This window comes from Pyrgilauda ruficollis, unplaced genomic scaffold, assembly GCF_017590135.1.
Source record: "Pyrgilauda ruficollis isolate IOZ18807 unplaced genomic scaffold, ASM1759013v1 scaffold11, whole genome shotgun sequence".
In the NCBI taxonomy this organism is placed as follows: Eukaryota; Metazoa; Chordata; class Aves; order Passeriformes; family Passeridae; genus Pyrgilauda; species Pyrgilauda ruficollis.
The window spans coordinates 5,795,397-5,815,167 of record NW_024509210.1 but is presented as its reverse complement, the minus strand read 5'-3'; the positions used below and the strand labels follow the sequence as shown (position 1 = coordinate 5,815,167).

At 37.7% G+C, this 19,771-nt stretch overlaps 1 protein-coding gene across 1 annotated transcript in view; it reads left to right on the top strand.

Annotated features, from left to right (window-relative positions):
* The window catches only part of GLUD1 (glutamate dehydrogenase 1), a 28,966-nt gene extending 10,446 nt beyond the window's left edge, over positions 1 to 18,520 (top strand). Inside the window, exons 2-13 of the mRNA XM_041474392.1 lie at positions 1,711 to 1,791; positions 2,638 to 2,693; positions 3,591 to 3,654; positions 5,264 to 5,358; positions 9,433 to 9,612; positions 11,109 to 11,246; positions 12,305 to 12,442; positions 12,570 to 12,650; positions 13,399 to 13,522; positions 14,422 to 14,513; positions 16,481 to 16,543; positions 17,156 to 18,520. Of these exons, the coding sequence (XP_041330326.1) occupies positions 1,711 to 1,791; positions 2,638 to 2,693; positions 3,591 to 3,654; positions 5,264 to 5,358; positions 9,433 to 9,612; positions 11,109 to 11,246; positions 12,305 to 12,442; positions 12,570 to 12,650; positions 13,399 to 13,522; positions 14,422 to 14,513; positions 16,481 to 16,543; positions 17,156 to 17,275 (1,232 nt within the window). The 3' untranslated portion in view covers positions 17,276 to 18,520. The remainder of the gene's footprint in view (positions 1 to 1,710; positions 1,792 to 2,637; positions 2,694 to 3,590; positions 3,655 to 5,263; positions 5,359 to 9,432; positions 9,613 to 11,108; positions 11,247 to 12,304; positions 12,443 to 12,569; positions 12,651 to 13,398; positions 13,523 to 14,421; positions 14,514 to 16,480; positions 16,544 to 17,155) is intronic.
* The last annotated feature ends 1,251 nt before the right edge of the window (positions 18,521 to 19,771 follow it).

The window sequence follows — 19,771 nt, the reverse complement described above, 5'->3', positions numbered from 1 at the left end:
AGTCAGTGCCATAGGTAGTGCTCATTCTTGCTCAGAGCATGACAGAAGGATAACTGCTGCTCTGAAGGACCAGAGTAAGACATATTAAAAAACCCCAACCCATTGATGTTCTACATTTGACTGGTCTTTTGGGCTCTGATAAGTTCTACTTAAATTTTGAATATTACTTCCTATGAAAATGTTATTGAAAGTTCAGACATTAACTCCTTGCAGCTAAGTGAGAAACTACTTAGTTTGCTTTTGGAGACCACCCTTCCCCCATATACACAATAAATTTAAATTCTATTCTGCAGAGGCATGGTACTTTCTTTTAGTGATTGAACTCACATAAGAAAGCAGCACTTGGCCCTCAGCTTTATTTGAGCAGCACTTAGTTCCTTTGAAACTGGGATTGTTTCCAGAGCATTCAGGAATGGCTTTCATAGCAGCACAGTCCTTTAGTTTGGATAATGTATGCTGGTCTTTTTTCACTCCTGAGAACCTGAATATGGTCTTCTCTTTACATAATAGGAAATTTGTGGTGCCATGTTCTGGCATCTAACGGACACTCTGTGCCTGCTACAAACCACCGTGCAACTTGGCAGAACCTACAGCCAAAGATTTGGGGAGTAAAGATGGGAATAATAAATTATTCATGGCTCTGTTGTATGCTTGGTTAAGTAGGAGAAGCTTGGATAGAAACAAACATACAGCTGTAGGACCCTTTTGGTTGTGGCCACATGACTTTGGGTACATGTTGATCTTAAACAACATATTCAAGCTTTTCTAGTTCTCTGTATCTGCTCTGTCAGTTTGGTTATATATTTCCTACTCTGTAGCTACCTTCAGATACACGAATCTTAACTTTGAATTCAATAAATTTATTGAATTTTTCCATTTTTCAGAAGACTGGTAAGAGTCAGGCAGGTGAAAGATTTCCTTACCATTGTGTAACCATTTTTTCCAGTCAGCTTTGAGCTGCCTTGAATGCTGTGCTCACCCATTGTGCATCTGAGCTGCTGCCAGCACACAACAAACTGAATTTGCATTTGTACCATGTGTCAGCACACACTTGCAGCCCTGCTGAGTGACTTGGAGCAGGGAATGCAGGTGGGATGTGGGATGGGTGGTCTTGTCTCACAAGTTCACTGGTGTAGGACTATTCCCTCAAAATGTTTTGAAAAAATTCAAACTAGCAGAGTAGTTTGTTGCTTTTTGTTTTGTGGCTGTGCCTGGCAGTCAGGGCCTTAAAGCCAAGGCTTAGAACTTAACAGGAGCTTGTATTACTCCATCAAAAAGATCTTGATTATAACCTGTACTGATAAGTTACGTTCAGGAACAAAGTTAATCTTGTATATACAATGAATGAAGTCCAAAGCTAAAGATCTTGGGAATGCTGAAGAGCTTTATCAGCCTCTCAAAAACTGTGCTCTTAGCTACCTGTCAACTTGATTCATCTTCGTCACAAGGAATATTCACTTTTTTTCCCTAAGGCTGGGTGCTGCCAAAGCTACTTCATAGAAAATTACTGAAGTAGTGAATTTCTGCTACATAAAGGTAGACATTTAAGTAGGGGAACAGGGTCTTGTTCTTTACCTCTTAGAATAAATAAGTTGATAAACAACCTACTTGCTTGTTAAAGATTGTTGGTGTAGAATTACCCTTTCCAATTTATAAACACTTATGAAGGTGGTTAGTGAATTCCTATTTTTTCTCATGTGTCTTCTGCAGGTATTCGTTATAGTATGGACGTTAGTGTGGATGAAGTGAAAGCCTTAGCATCTCTCATGACGTACAAATGTGCTGTGGTTGGTAAGTGTTCATTTTTCAAGCAAGATTTCAATTTCAATTTCAATCAGTAGTGATGTAATTACATAGAAAAAACCAAACATGTAAAGGATTAAAATGAATTTCAAACACTAATTTCTAACTTAAATCTGTAGCAAGGTGGGATAAAATCATAGTGACCAAAATAATAATATATATTCCCTCTCCTGTCACTGAAAATACTTTAATAAGGTTGCATTTTCGTTTGAAAAGTCCAAACTCTGCTAACTACCCACTCCCATAGAAAGTACTACATCTTGAACTCAGATTCAAGTATGACAAACTTGGATTAGTAGGGGACTAATTTTAGGGGGAACAGATGGAGGCTGTAAAGAATTCAGGCAGGGGAGCTGTGGAGAGCAAAGGATGAAATTCCTTTATGGGTTATAAAGAAGTATAACTTGTACGCAGCTACTAAATCATAGAGGAGTTTGGAGAGAATCTGCATATTATGTGTAAGAAAAGAAAATATTTTCCTAATTTACATAGATGTGCTTAGGACTCCCAAAGTAAATTTTTTGAGCTAAACCAGTAAAATATAAAAGGTAAAATAAAACTTATTATTTCTACAAGTGTCAAGTAAAACAGATATTTAAGCATAGAAAATTTAAATAATGAATTTTTGACTTTAAAGACCATTTTCAAAGTGCCTTAAAAGATCTCCCATTTTTATAAGAGTACCTGGATCAGATTATAGCTAACACTTCAGAAGCCATAAATGCAGCAAAACCAAAATCATCACTAAAATCAAAGATATAATTACACATCTTTCTCATGTGTTCTGCCTTTATTGTTGAAAAAGTAAAATGATTTTCCTTTGCATTCTTGTAGATGTGCCATTTGGTGGGGCAAAGGCTGGTGTCAAGATCAATCCCAAGAACTACACAGTAAGCCAAATCATAAATGAAAATTTGGGTATCTGCAATACTGAAGCCAGCCAGTTAAAAAAGCTCTTCTAAGGGCATTATTGACCACTTAAAACCTCCTGCCACTTCTGCCTCTGTAAAGGCCGAATGTAGCCTGTGCATGCAATAGTTAGGAAAAGAATTTTTAAAAGGTCTGTGTTTCAGAGGTGGAATACTTCAATTACTTAATTGATTTTTTTTTTTCTGAAAATCAGGAGACTACAAATAATAGATATTGGAACCTGAAAATTTTTTTAAGTTGATACTGTTAATAAAAGCTTATATTATAAAGTTACTCTTAAAAAAAAAAAGTTAATGTTTTTGTTTATTTTGACTAATAGTTTTATGCTCCATTAAACCATTCTATGCAGTGTTCTAGTGTGAATAATAACTAACTTGGCTTATAAAAGGTTTACTGCAGGCTTGCCTTCTTGCCCTAATTAAAACAACTTGTACAGAAAGGAATACTAAAATACATAATTGATATTCTAAGCTCAAAGCTCCTGTAAGGATTTGTCTCAAGTCATTTGGCTGTGTTGATTGCACAGCTGGCAGGGCCAGCTCTTGCTGTTGCCGGTTGTAAATCGCTCACACAGGATATCAGGTTTGTTTGCTGGAAATCTCTGCAGTGGGCACAGGTGGTTCTTCCTGTGCCATGCTCCCAATTTGTCATGGATCAGAATGTACAGAAAGAAAGCCCAATATTTCTCATGCTGCCTGAATACCAATGGTCTGCTAGGGAGTGGCATATAAATTATATAAATTATGAATCATCCTTTCTTCTAAAAGAAGAGGGCGTTGGCTTATGCTTGGGCTAGGTTTGGGCAAATACTCATAAACACTAATGATTTCTTCTGATATTTATTGCTTTCTCTATAGGACAATGAATTGGAAAAGATCACAAGAAGGTTTACCATGGAGCTGGCAAAAAAGGGCTTTATTGGTATGTTGGGCGGCTTTACTATTCAAATTTAGGAATCTGATTTATTGTGCATTGGCAGTGTCTGTTAGGTGATATTCTTAAATAACAGTATTTTTGAGAGCTGTAAACTATTTGGGTACAGAACTTTCAGCAAAAACCACAAAGAATTGAGTCATTGCATCTTAGTGCATTTAAAGGGAACTGTGTCTTAACTTTTTCTGGTGGCTGTTCTGCTATGGAAAGCCACAAAAGCTGAGGTCACAGTACCCAAAATGAATCACATTTCTGTCAGAGTTAGATCATAAAATGGTGACCATATTTGTTGCAGTTTTAATCTCTAATAGCAAACTCTTCACTGTTACTGTTTCCTGTAGTCTCAGTTGAGGCTTTTGGCAGGTATCTGAGGAAAGAGAGGAAGGAAATAGAAGATCCACCCCAGCAAAAGTTGATGGCTTCACCCATGGCAACCAGAGGCTGCAAGGGAAGCGTAGGCAAGAAGCATAGGAGCCTGTAGTAACAGAACCTCAGCTTCTGTAATGCCAGTAGGGGCTTCATTCACACTCAGCCCTGAGCTGTTCTGGTAGCTTTGCTGTCTGGACATCTCCTCTGCAGAAAGCTGACTGTTACCAGCTCAACTTTTAATTGAAGGGAGCAGCTTTACCCAGAGAAGGTTCTTACTCAAATGAATAATGAGGCATGTAACTAGTTAAAGGTCTGCCATGTATTCCTGATATCTAACTGCCCTGGGAAAGTCTATGCTTTTTCTTGCTCTTCAGCCAATGTTTGTTGCTCTTCCAGACAGAGCATTTATCATCTAAATTAAGCTCCTTTATAAACACACTTACTGATATTACATGTGACTGTAGTTTTGCTATACACAATGCAAGCTACAGTGATAATTAGTTCTGTGACAATTAAAATGGTTTGGTAAAATTATCTTCCTTTTTGGCTCTCTGGTTGGTGCTACACAACTTTCACAAACCTTTTAAAAATACTTAGAAAAAATTGTTGGGGCAGAGTTGCATATAATATCCTGATTAGCAAGTTTCTATGATCTTAAATAGTCTGGGGAAATACTATTCTTAGCTATCTACAAAAACCAGATTTTTTAAAAAATTTCAACAGATGTGTGAGATTTCTTTTAAAGGTTTATTTCATCAAGAAAGAGAAATGAAACCTTCCTTGAAGTAAGCAGTAAAATGAAATGTATGTGCTACAGTGCAGTGACTAGGTAGAGCCTACCTTCAAGATGAAACTCACCCAGGAACAGAAAGGAAATTCTTACGCAGAAGAATCCAATCAATATCACAGTATATAGAAATCATACCCAGATAGCACCCTCCCTGCAAAATAAACCAAACCACTGCTCTTCTTATTGACAAAGTGGCCTTCACCTTTTATCAAAAGGCTTATGTAAAGGTTAGGGGTTTTGATAATATTGTAGAAAGGTGTGATACAGCATCTAAAACTGCATTGAATCCGGGAGAATATTTTGCTTGCATAATAAACTGAGGATTAAACAGGAAAACAGTTCTTCTCTGCCAAGGCCTGCACAGTTCCCAAGTGAATAATGATTGACAATAACTATTTGTGTTGGATCCTTAAGAGCTGTTTTCACTGTTGCCAACAGGACCTGGTGTGGATGTGCCTGCTCCTGATATGAGCACGGGGGAGAGGGAGATGTCCTGGATTGCTGACACCTATGCCAGTACCATAGGACACTATGTAAGTCTTGTGCAGAGGCTTTCAAGCAGAAAAACTACCTAATCATATCAATTTGTTTACTTATTGGATCTAAAAGTATTCTTGCAAACTGTGACAGCCTCAGCGGTGTGAGGGTACAGCAAAGGAAAAATAGCTTTAAGGATAATATTCTTACACTAGCCTTAAAAGAAGCTTCTCTGATACAATACTGATTGCAACTGTTCAACAAAAGAAAATACACTGTTTTTAAAGGTATATAGTCTAAAATTGCTTTCTATTTCTATCATTTTCCTCTGTTTTTCATTGGTACTGTAATTACTAAAGTTTTTAACTGATAACTGAATTTACAAGTTTTATTGAATACATGCTTTTGTTTATTCAAAAGACCATGCAAATTACATTCACACTATTGGTATAACTTCTAAAAATTTTGAGACTCTTTGCAGTGTCCTAGAAGTAAGAAGTTTCATTGTGGACTTCAGCAAATTCTTCAAAGTGTAAAGCAAAAGGACACTAACATAATTTATAGCCCAAGAGGCAATAAAAAAAAAAAACTTAAAGTTTTTAAAAATTACTTTTTAATGCCAGCCCTTGGTTTGGCCTTTGTCCTTGTGTCTATGGGGTTATTTGTACCTGTTAACCAAACACTTTAGTTGTATACTTTCAACAGGTCTGTTAAAAAAAATGCCTTTTGGACAACTTATTTGTGAGTAGCTGTGTATTAGTGTGTTAATATGCTATTCTATTGCATGTTTGCCTGTCCAGCTCCTCTTTCTGTACTTAGTGGAGTCCCTTCCAGCAGCTCCCCTGAAGCACTGCAGGGTGTGTGCCTTGGGCATTAGTGCCACCCACCACGTGCCTGGCTGTCCCCAGGCATCTCCTGGCACAAGACTTGTCTGAGGCCTTGGGCAGTAGGAGGTGGAATGGAACAGGTTATTCTAAGTCTGAAATACAGTCTAAGGTATCTTATGGAAGGAAAAAAAGAATGCTTGAGTGTTCAGCTGTGGCATGCTGATTAGTTGAGTTAAATTACTTTTGTACAAGGCTCTCTGTTAGGGATATCACTGAAAAACATTATTTGCTTTTTGCTATTCACATAGGTAAATATTTTAATTAAAACTTGATATCTGATAAAATGGCAAAGTTATGACTTCAACATGTGGGGTGGCAGCTAGTTACTTCAGTCAGAACTTAAAATTCCAACTTAGAGCAAAACTACTGCCTCAAAGCATTGAGTTTTAATATTTAACCCATTGCACTAAAATGTGGATTTCACTGTGATACAACAACACTGTGTTACTGAGACTGACAAGAAGGATCACAGCAAGTGACCTGCTTTAACATTTGCTGTATTGAAGGGTTCTCGTACAGTTTTATACAAAAGCTCATTTTTTTTAATGAAACTAAACCCTGATAGAGAAGTTTTCAAATGGATGAATTTCTTATTCTTACCACTTTATAAGCTCACCTTATTGTATAGTCCTACATATTCTAATGATTCAATGACAACAGAAAAGAAAATAACTACTGAGGATTAGAATTGGAATTAGCCTACAACAGCTTCTTTTTAGACTCCCTCTGTATGGCAGTTGCCTATTGAAAAATAAAAAAAAAAAAAATCTGAGAGGATTCAGGAACACTTTTCTGCAAACTTAAAATATGGAAATAAGGGCTGGGGGGGAGTGTTAGTTTCCTTAATTTTGTTGGGTTGCTTGTTTATACTTAAGAGAGTGGTAGCCACTGTGGAACTCCGAGCTATTGTGGAAAATTACCAAGTAATGGAGAAGGAAAGTGAGAATTCTGAAAAAGCTATAAAAAGGGGAATAATCCATCAAAATCAGTTTCTAGAGGAAGATGTTTCAGATAACTGTCTGGTTGGCACACCAAGAGCAAAAATAAAGGTGATTAAAGAATACTAAAAAGATAAAAGTGACCATGGGGGAAGAAGGGAAGGGAACTAAAAGCAGAAAATGAGCAAGGAACAAAAGTGAAACAAGCCGTAATTGCAAACACAGATGGAAGCTGTGCAAGGGACTACATTCAGTGGAGTGGAAAGATAACTCTGGTGAGAGGGATCTGTCTGATGGCTCTGTCCTTGCACACTGCACACAGCTGTGTTCAGGGAGTTTCAAGTGGGAAGGATAAATCAAATAATGGATCTAAGCAGATAAGGGAAGTGTGCTCAAAACCCTCCATACAGAGCAAGGAAGCTGGAGAGACAAGGAGGACATCATTGCAGGGGGAAAGGGGTAAAGAAAGGAGCAAATGTTAGTGCCTGAACATCACCAACTAAGTTCATAAGCTACCAGTGCTGATATAGAAGTCTTTGATGCCAGGTATAACCCATTTTTCAAGGTTCTCAGTAAAAGCCATGCTCTTTGGTTTTCACCCAAGATGTGTTGAAAGTTTTTGCTTATTGACTTGAAACCAAAGATTTTAGGACTTTGACATCAGCTGTGGCTTTTATATGTGACTTCAAGAAGACCTGGATCTGCCCTCACTTCATGCTCTATTTTCTTGCCAAACCATGCAAGTTGTTAATAACTACCATGTTAACTGTTCCAGAAAATCCATCTGAAGTTGCTGGATCACTGAGTTACATATAGCTGAAGTTTTTTATTAAATTAATCCTTTCTGCTCTTCTGTACTTCCTGACACAATCAACTGACTTTTGGTACACAGGAAAGGACTTTGATAAATACATCCTTATATATGGTTGGAAGCTGTATTTCTTCACATATTTATAAAATATATTCCCTCTTTTGTGAATGCACAAAGCCCAAAGCATAGTTTAAGACCGCATAACAGAATAAAAACCTGAAAGTCCATCAAAGCATCAGGCCAAGAGAACACCCCTGCCAATGTTTGTTACAGTTGACATGCCACAAGAGGGAGCATACAGCTTATGGAGAGCAGCGAGCTGTGTTTTGGGAGGCTGAATTAGGAATTCTGTGACAAGCCCAGCATCACGTTCATTGTTCTTACAGAGGCTTATATGTTACCTCACTGTCGTTTTCAAACAGTGAATAGTTTTAGTCTTCATTATGGCTTAGTCTCCTCCAGCCATTCTGCCTCCACTTACTTTTGTCTGCTCCTTTCCTTCCTCTCACCAAGCACCCTGCACCACAGGCATGCAAATGCCTTTGGCACAAGGGATGGAGCAGAGGGAGCCTCCCTCCATCAGTGAATGTGTGGAATGGAAACCCATCCGGCTGCTGGCACTCTCATTTCAGTGCATTCTCTTTCATCCCTACTTTTTCACTTGTGCTGGAAGCCAAGCCACCATGTGACTGTGCTCCCAGGGTGTGGGAGCATGGGAACCACTGGTGACAGAAGAGGGAGTTCCAGTGTCTGGTTTGGAAGAATTTCTTGTTATTAATTCCAATTGGAAAAATCAGCTATGGTTTTAAATAGCTATTTTATCTTGGCTATGTGAATATGGAAAACTTAATTTTATTGCCACCAAATTAAGAATAGAGGCTAGATTGTAAATGCTGCTTTTCTGAATAAAAGTAGTAATTACACAACTTTTCCCATATGACCTTCAAACTCCAGATTTCCTCTGAGAGCATCCCTGTATTCTGACTACAGACCTCATGCCTCATTTTGTAATTGTAAAATAACTGGATTTGTTATAAAGGAACACTAAACACTGTTTAAAGATGATTAAAAGCTAGTTCAAGGATATGTCTGAGCCCTTAAAAAATTATGACATCAAAAGTAGTGATGTAAAGAAATTGTGGCTGTAAATAGGAATTGACTTTAAGAAACATTCTTGAAGATTTTTGATTTGTCTGCTTGTGGATGTCACCATGATACTCAGACTGAAGTTAACACACACACTTAGAGGCAACAAAAAAATCACAGACCATATCCACTACTGCATTACACAACTTTCCTGACAGAATATTCTGAGGTGTTCACACAAAGTGAGGAAGGAAATCATCTTTACAAACTAAATTCATTTAAGCTATATAATGTTCTGACTCTTAAAATTTCTGTTTTCCCTTATGTCAGAAGTGTACAAAACTTCTTGTTCCATCTGTTTTTTGATTGATTCATTCCATGTCTCACAAGTCCTTTGCTGTTTTACAGGATATTAATGCACATGCATGTGTAACTGGTAAACCCATCAGCCAGGGTGGGATCCATGGACGTATATCTGCAACTGGCCGTGGTGTCTTCCATGGAATTGAAAATTTCATCAATGAAGCCTCATATATGAGCTTATTAGGAATGACTCCAGGATTTGGAGACAAAACATTTGCTGTTCAGGTAACTTTTTTCCTTGGACTGTAGGAAAAGAAACAGTACATAGACTTTCAATAGAGCTGTTTTTAAAACAGGCTGTAGCCCTCAAAAACTGAGAGAGCTTTAAAACTTCCAAGTTAACCGTTACTCTCAAACTTCAGAAACATTTTTCAAGCAACATACGTGTACTTTATTTTGGACTGGTTTTTATAAACTGAACTTTCAATTGCACTCTACAGGCACAAAGCCAAATCTCTATAGTCTTTATGATCTTGTAAGCTGTAAAGACCTAATGAAATACTGTTACAGGAGGTCTTTAAACTAAGCACACTTTTCAGTGAGCTGTGACACTGGTTTTACCTACACAAAATTTGTTGCGATGTTTTACAATAAAAAATTTAACAAGAGGAGAAATTCAGGGTTCCATTACAGAATAAGCAGTTGGAAAAATAGAAATTAAGACCTTATCCTGAATTTGTGTAGTTGAATGTACATTTTTGGTGTTCCTAAGACTTGGGGATTTATGTAGATGAATTTCGAAAGTGTTTGATAGTCAGTAATATGCATTATTGTTCTTAAAATTTCCAAGAAAGGAAACTTGTTCAACTTTAAACAGTATGTTAAATGGAGCATTTAAGGAACTGATTTGTTTTGTTGCTTTCAAAAGTGCTTGTTTCAAAAGAAATACCAGAGTAATTGTAACCTCCAAGTTGTCCTCTGGTTAACCTGTGGTCTGAACAAACACCTCTGCCCTGCACAGGCCCAGTAGCACACTCCTCTCCCTGCACTTTGGCATTTTCATGCCCGGCAGAGGAACCAACAGGCCTTTACGCAAAACGGAGACTGAAAACATTGCCATAAGAAAAGCAGAAAATTCTGATAGAAAAATGAACCTAGAGCATTTCAAAGAGACCTAAAGCAGGACAGACTCTTCTATCAAAGTTTGCTTCTAATACATAAGCAAAAATCCCAAATATAATTGAAGCTGTGTTATATAGGAATTCATTATTCAGCTTTTTTTTTCAGCACAGAATCGTACGACAAACTTTCAACATTGATCATATGACTTTTTGTCTGCTATGTGTGTACTTTTACTTCCAGAACATCAGCATCCTGGAAGTAAAGGAACTTAATGGCCTGGAATTAAGTCAGTGGTCATACAAAAATCCATTAATCCCTTTAAGAGGGTGCCAGTCATAAAGTGGATACACAGAACATTCCCAGGTTGATAAACATCATAGTTTTGACAATTTCATAGTAGCATTATCCCTTCTTTTCTATATTTCCAGTATAAAACATTTATCACAACTGTACATTGCTGGCTACAGTGCACAGTTTCTGCAGTGAGATTCAGACAAGAATGGAATGTATGTAGATTTCTCCCATCTTGCCTATGCACATCATCTGATGCCAAGATGTGCCAGTAGATGAAGAACTATTTAAAACTGTATTAGCCCTAGCAGTAATCACCATTTTAACTGGAGGGTTAACTACTTTTCCCTTTCTCTTTCCACCCTCAGGGATTTGGTAACGTGGGCTTGCATTCTATGAGATACTTGCATCGTTTTGGCGCAAAATGTGTCGCTGTTGGAGAGTTTAATGGTTCCATCTGGAATCCTGATGGGATTGACCCAAAGGAACTAGAAGATTTCAAATTGGTATGAAACTTAGCTAAGCAGAAAGAGTTTCGTTTTTGTCAGCTTTGCAAGTACATAGAATGACTGATGACTGTAAACTGGTGGTGTGATATTTAAAGCATGCTGCAAATAGTCCTTACAAAATGGCTTAGAAATATTGATTCTTCTGACTTTCCTTCTTATCCCCAACAAGAAGGCAAACTCAGGTTAAAAGCAAATTAATACACCTTTTTTACCCTTTGACCTGACTCTCAAAAAAGTCTGTATGTGTGCAGGCTAATTACTTTGTTTTCAGAATTGGAATTATTATTATATTGCCTTTCTTATGCCTAAACTAGAAAGGAAGTCTTAAGGAACCAGGGCGAGAAGGTTCCTGAAGGATTCCTGACTGAGAATCACAAGCACATGGTCATTTAAGATGTACAAAATGTACTTTTGCTGTTTCTTACCTATTAGATGTTTCTGAAAGAATGAAAGCCTGCCTGGCAGTGTGACTTGAATGTGTAGTTTATAATGAAAACTGGATGTGGTCTTTTTATTTCAGCTTCCAAGTGAAGCAGACTTGAGGGGACAGTTCACAGGCACTAAAATACAATCTTCTACTTAAAGCTTCTTAGGGGCTTATTTTATGTGTCTGCTTTTATATAGGGAATGTTTGAATTTCTTTATCACCCTCTGTCTCAAAAGAATGTAGATTCTATCACTAAACAAAAGCTATCATTCTAGTACTGAATTTTAAAAACCATTTGATTCTTATGTGGTGCAACTTATCCTGGGTGTAGCAGACTAGTGAGTCATTTTGGTTGTTTGAAAACTATTTTAAGAGCTAAGAGGAACCTTTTTTTTAAAATATTACAGAGCCCAGATGTTTCTCAGTGTCTTTATGCAGAAAGCAGTTATGCTTCAGTCTTGGGAACTTTGTTCCTGAAGCTTTGTAGCTTGCTTTTTATGTCTAAGTAAGGATAGGAGTTACATTATGTGCTGTCTCTCTCTAGTACTCACTCTGAAAGTCAGAAGGGAAGAAATCGGCATGAGTGCACAACACACTGAAACCACTGTGGTTTGTTTTCTTCACACAGCAACACGGGACAATCATGGGCTTCCCTAAAGCAAAGCCACTTGAGGGCAGCATTCTGGAAACAGACTGTGACATTCTCATCCCTGCTGCCAGCGAGAAGCAGTTGACCAAGGCCAATGCACACAAGGTTAAAGCAAAAGTAAGTCAGAGAGTTCAAATGGAAATGAAAACCAGAGATGGTCTGTTTAAATACTAATATTCAATAATCAGCATGAACAAACCCAAATCTGTACCTCTGAGTTTCTCTGTGCTGTGGTTTCTTTCAGATTATTGCTGAAGGTGCCAATGGGCCTACAACTCCTGAAGCTGACAAAATCTTCTTGGAGCGGAATATCATGGTTATCCCTGTAAGGTTCTATCATCACCTTTGATTTTCATTTCAAAGGAACATTTTTGTGAAGAGTACCAAGACCTTGTTATTGAAGGTTTTTATTAATAGCCATTCATTCTCTAAGAATGTTTTTTAATAACTGATGTCTACAAAGTGGGTGTCAATGTTGCTGAAGAATTATTATATTTATTAAAGACCTCACTACAACTGTAAATGACCAAAGATAATGATTGTTAGCTGACATTTGCTCAATCAAAAGTGCACTAAACACAGTAAGAAGGAAGAGTAAATATTCTGGCCAGTTTCTAGACATGGTCTGTCTAGGTGATGCTCTGACAGAACTGTGTACTGCAGAGAGTATAGAGTATGTGTAGTGATAGTTTGAAAGAATAAGACCTATCCAGCTGTAATGACAATTTTTTTCACAGAGGAAGGGTGTCCTGATCAAGTGATCTTGCTACATAGAGTAGCTGATCTTCAGCCTTTACTCACTGAGATGGCCTAAGAATGCTCTAATTTTCTTAAAGTCTTGTGCTAAAATAGAAGTAAGTAGTCTGTCAAGCACACCTGAACTTGATGTGCTCTGAAGTAGAAATAATCCCTGAACTGAAGAAGAGGATGTTGTCCTGTAAGAATAAGAACTGGATTGTCTTCTGTACTGCAGTTTAAAGTAGTGCCTTGGACATAATACTGCTTGCTTTTGTAAAATATGATAGTGCTTTGTCATATGGTCACAATTCAAAATATTTCTTCTTTCTGTGCAGGATCTTTACCTGAATGCTGGTGGTGTAACAGTATCCTACTTTGAATGGCTGAAAAACTTGAACCATGTCAGTTATGGCCGTCTGACTTTCAAATATGAAAGGGATTCAAACTACCACTTGCTCAGTAAGTGCTCACTTCTGCTTCCATGCACTGTTTAATTAATAGACTGGACTAGCAAACACCAAACGGGAACAAATGGAAACAGAACTCTTTTAAATTCACCACAATTTCCCCAGAAGTCTGTAATTGCTGCTTACTCAAGAATAGAAAAGGTTTCATAGGCTAACTGACCTGAAACTAAGTCTAATGACTTAAGTTAAATGTATATTTTTCTGGTTATCTTTAAATTCTTTCCTCAGTTTTGTAAAATGGTGAAATCAAGCCACTTAAGTGAAATAGTACTTCTTAATAAACATCTTTCAGCTGTACACTTGGTATTTAGGAAGCATTCAAATGAAGTTCAAGCAGGTGCCATTGTTCTGCACATACAACAGCAAAGGATTTCTATAAAGGCAAATAATATAATAGAGACAGGCACTGGAAAAACCTGCTTATGGCTCACAGCTCCACTTGTGGTCATTCTGTGCTGCCTGCTTTCTGGAAAACAATAACAATTGTGTAAAGAGAGGAAGCTCACTGGAGGAGAATTGGAGGATGTTGCTCCATTTTAAACAGTGCTCTGTAGAAAATATTAGAATCTTGAGACACTGGACTTGACAAAACATACACCTGTATAGTTTTTAATATAACCCACTCTCTCGTAAATCATACATTTTAAGGTGTTTCTAAAGTAGTAGAGAGGTATGGCCATTCTCATTTAAATCCCTTTCTTAACTTTGAGACTGTGTTGTCTCAAATGCTCTTTGTAGCTGTTTAGGAATTTCAGAATTTCAAGAACTAAGATGAAATTAATATCAATGAAAATACCAAAGCACTGCTCATGTCCTAAGGAAAAAAAAAAAAACCTAAAATATCACATTTGTCAGTTACCTTGCATCTACTTTTTTTTTTTTTTTTCCTAGTGTCTGTCCAGGAAAGCTTGGAAAGAAAATTTGGGAAACATGGGGGAACTATTCCAGTTGTGCCTACAGCAGAATTTCAAGATAGGATATCGGTAAGTAGTTGCTGCTGGTTTTATTTTTACTGTTAGGGGAGCTGTGCTCTGATATTATAACTGAAATCTAAATTTCACCATTGTAGCTATCATGGAGCACTTTTCCCCAAGCAAAGCATTAGTATATGATTACCCTGATGGCCAAACAAAGCAAGCAAATGATCTGAACTGCTTCAGAATATTGGAAATAAGCTATTTTTGATTTCTTTTACTTCAGTCCATGTAAAATACCTCCAATGTAGTAAAAAAGCTACAGTTTTAATACAGATGCTTTTTGTATTTTGGAGCTCTTGTTGATATAGTTTGCCTGGTTTTCCAAAAAACTTTGAACAAGATATCACACCACAGACAGTTTGATGTTTCTGTAACTCCAGAATAACAACTGGGTGAAAAACTGTAGCTTGTTCCTTTAAGAGTGAATCAACAGGCAAAGAAACGTCAGGTAAAATTCATTGCTATCTATTGTGTAGCAGTACATGGTGGGGAAATTTCCACATGAAGGGATGGATTGTGAGCTCATCCATTTGCATTTGAAAGGAAATTGTGGAGGTGATGACAAAATACAAGCCTAGAAATCCACAGCAGTCAATAACCAAATCCAGCATTAGAAATTGTTCTGATAGGGTGAGACTGACTAATGATGCACCACATGAATTCAGAGTGTACTGCCTTCTGAATACTGTGTGCAGGTTAGGTCTCTGCATCTTCAAACACTGGAAGGGTGGCAAAAGTTCAGAGCAAGATGACAAGGATAGATAAAAGTACAGGAGCTTCTCCAGCATGGAACAATGAACGAACCTAGGTCCTTCTAGCCTGGGCAAGGCCTGAGGTGGAGACAGTGGTCTGTAGAATGAGGGATATGGCAAGTGGTGGGTAAGGATAGTTTGTTTCCTGCAGGGAATGGTGGAAGAGAGTGAGATGTGTTCCAACCAAACCAGCACAGTGAGGTGCAGAATTAAGAATAAGAGAATAGTTCCAAGCAGAGCAGACAGTTCAGGTGTGCAATACTCTGCCAAGGGATACATAGAAACTAAAAGCATCAGTTGGTTAGGTTTTTAAACTCAAATTCAGGAGGAGGTGGGACAAATGAGGAGGGGGGGAAAGTCCAGCAAGTTGTGAAAAATGTTGAACCATGCTTCCTTAGGAAGAAATCAGGGGAAGTGCATATAAACTTGGACTACAGCCAGGTGATAGCAATAGACTTTAGCCTGATCCAGAATGGTACATTTTATACATGTTAGGCTATTTGAGTAGCATGTGATGGGCTCTGTGGCTTAAAGCAAATGCTGGATCTCTTAAACACAAGCCATAGAAACTGGCCTAGTACTTTCTGCTTCCAGCCCAAATTCGTATTTGAAGGAAAACAAGTATTTTGTGGACCCAGATATCAAATTACTAGTAAATTATAGCAATCAGGATGATGGGACATTGAACCTATAATGAGTCATCTTAATTCTTCAACTGCTTATTGTTCTGTGTATTTAAATTTTAATGGAAATAAAGCTATGGAGTTGCTAAGGGCTAATGTAATGTGGAGTACATGAATTTGGGATCTATGCCCTTCCTAAAACCTGTCTGTCTTCAAAACAATTGCAATAGGTTGTTGACTCTTGGAAACGTTTTTGTTTAATATTTACTGTGTGGCCTGAAGGCAGAAAACAGTAATTACTATATCAGTAGATAATGGTAGCATCATGCATCTAGAAGCTGGGCTCATGAAAGTCTTCAGTGCTTACATGTGAGGTTTCAGAATTGAATTGACCATAGCTAGCTCCTCACATAACACAGTAAAGGCTGTTTAGATTCTTCACCCATCATTAGAAGAGAATGAGTGAGCAAGCTCCAGTAATGACAGGAATCTAACGTGTCATTGTCCCCAGCACACAATGAGGACCTTTTTGTGTTTTAGGACACAAAAGGACTAAAAATCAAGGATTAAACCTGGATTTTATTCTCTGTTGTTGCAGGGTGCTTCTGAGAAAGACATTGTGCACTCTGGGTTGGCTTACACGATGGAACGCTCTGCCCGGGTAAATACTGCATGACTCTATACACTTACATGAAGGAAAATCCCATGACTTTGGGACAGTTTTTGAATAGATTGTGCAGAATTTCTTTGCAAGTAAAGGATGAGATAAGTAGTATGTGGTTAATGAAAGTCAGAGTATGAAGAATTTCTGCTCTGTGCCATCATGGCCAACTTTAACTGGTTATAATAACCATTAGAGATTATTCTGGTAGAAGCTGTAGTAAGTAGAAACTTTCTTGTTGTTCTTTTGTACCTGGCTAATCTGGGACACGTACACAAGAGTGCTTTACTTCACCATTAGCAGTTTTAGATCAATTCCTCTATGCTGTATGTTTAATTAGTGGGACAAAGGCTACTTAAAACATCTCATCTCTCCTATCAGTGTAAGACTTGAAAAGGGGTAATATAGTGACCTGGGAAAGATGTCCTTCCCTTTCAGCTCTCAGTTGTAAGGGCAATCAAGAAATTTCTGAATTGATACACAAAGGATCAGAGCTCTGACACCAATCTAGTAGCTCCTTACTTTTTACTCCTTACTTGGATCCTACAAGCAAAATTGTTGAGCTCCTATGGAGAAACCTGCAGAAACTACATGTAACCTTTTCTGTTTCAGCAAATCATGCGTACTGCCATGACATACAACCTGGGTCTGGACCTGAGAACAGCTGCCTATGTCAATGCAATTGAGAAAGTCTTCAAAGTGTACAATGAGGCTGGTTTGACCTTTACATAAACAGGCCATGACCGCTCCTTGTTGTATCCCACCCCTCGCTGTTAATGTACCCTCTTCTTGAGAAAGCTTATCACAAGTTTACATGTAACCACAAAATTTTCTTTCTTCTGACATTATAGTGGATTCTATTCTCAATTAGTTTCAGTTCCAAACTAGTCTTTTTTACAATAAAAATCCATGGATTAGGAAATTGTATACAAGTATGTATCTGAAGATAACAGTTCATCTGCACTTGTGGGGGCCATTCTGGGTGTTTCGCCTACAAAACAAAATGGTACATTTTATGTATGAAAGAGTGGTCTTGCCACCTGAGCCACTTCTCAGACTTCAGATCAGATACTGTACTATATGAGCACTTGGCTCATTATTACTTCATGCACTTTTGTTTAATGACATAATTTTGGCTTCAGCACTTTCAGTAAGGCCTTGTATGATCAATGCTGTGGCATTGTCAAAGGAAGAATGGGCCTCCAGCAGGGATTAACTTTGATAGGAGTCTAGTTTTTATTTGTAGTAAAGCTTCAGGCCAGATTCTCTTAAGGCAATATTTTTTCTTTAACTGTGCTACTGTTACAGGACTGCCTTTCCTTGCTTGTTCAAGCTAGTTTGACTATCATCATGACGTTTGTAGCGCTGACAGACTAATATTTTTATAAGCTGAAACTATTGAGCAACTCTAGTTATGTTTTTAATCAAGTATCTACATAACTACTCTGACTATAGGTTGTTTCCTTTTTTTAAGAAAGGGATATTCTGAATTTGGTAAGCAATCATACTTAGGTTTTTTGGAATTATTTTTCAGTCTTTTCCTTTCAGAGGCTTTCTGAAAATTAGATACTGCCTCAGTGAACAATTAGAGTGAAACTGAACCCAGAAATCATTGGCCAAACCACAGAGGAGTTAGAATGCTGCTATAAACTTAATTCACTGTCTTAACACACACAGCCTTTTTTTTTTTTTTTTTTGTCATCAGGAGGTCTTGAAAGTTTTGAACATAAAGTACAACAAAATGGACCTCAACAAAATATTGGATCAAGCACAGTTTTTGAAGTTTAAGGCTTTTTTCCCTTGGAGTCCCCTTGAAGTGCCAGATGTTATTTATGTAATGAATATGAATGTTTTTTTTAAAAAGACAATTAGTCCCTCCCAGAAACTCATGCTTTTTTCCTAACTACTTTGTAACTGCATGACATAACCTGGAGAGAGAGCAGTTATTAAAAAAAAAAGTTGACCTTTCCAAACCAACTATGCTGGTGTATTACTGTTTTCTATTTCATGCAATAGCTACAATCTGCATCTCTTCACAGCACACATGTCAGTTCATTACCTGACCACTACTGAGATAATGTCTCTGAATTATCTGAAGGCGCTCACTAATACAGATCTTTGTCTCTTGAACTTGCCTGTCAGCAAGATTTTGAAGTTGCATATATTTAGTAAATCATTTCAGGTCTTTTTAGCTTATCCTCTAAAACTTGTGTGAAGAACTATTTAGTAGTTAGCATGGAGCAATAAACCTGTGTGAGGCATTTAATTGGTGGCTTACTTCATCATATATGCTGGCATCTAGGGTTGTAAAAGTACTACAGATAAAATAAGTGCAGCATATCTATATACACACTGATACTATTTAAAAAAATATGAACCCTTAGAGCTTGAGAATTATTGTGATAAAGGTATGGATATCTAAACACAAGATCTATATCCTGGATCATATCCTTCAGTGCCGTTTTTACATAAATCATTATAAAGTAAAACAAAATTATGACTTTAACAGTTCAGCTCTGACAAGTTGTAACCAAAACTTGGAGGCCAAAAGCTCACAAATAAACAGTTGTATTACAAAAAATAGAAATACTCTTAACAGTAGTGTTGCATTATCTGGCAGCAGATTAATTTAAGGCAAAATTCTTATTGTTGTTCTCCCTCCCCTGCTTAATTTCCTCTATAGTTGGTAAAGCAGCCCTAGTTTGGCTGGGCAAACTTCAAAAATGGGACCCTTTCAGTGCTGGAGCATACAGAAAGCTGGCACAGATAGCTAACTGGGACATCTTCTACCTCCTACCAACTTGGAAGGGGAAAAAAGCAAAAGCCTGCACCATGCCTGTATTCCCCAGTACACTAGCATCCTCTATTCTTGTGTACACACACATTACCACTTATTTTCTGGGGATATCTTGGATTGGAAGGGGAAAAAAGCAAAAGCCTGCACCATGCCTGTATTCCCCAATACACTAGCATCCTCTACTCTTGTGTACACACACATTACCACTTCTTTTCTGGGGATATCTTGGAAAAAAAACCAGCCCTAACCACCTGGCATGATTTTACTAAACCCAGAGATGAGCCCTTAAGGTTCACTTGACCTCTACTCAGCAGCTTGATTGCAGTAGTTACTGACCTCTCGTTAAAGAATCAAGTGCTGGAGACATGAATCCAAGCATATCCAAGGGCCAGTGTTACAACAACTTAAGGTACTTTCAATCAAAGAGTTTA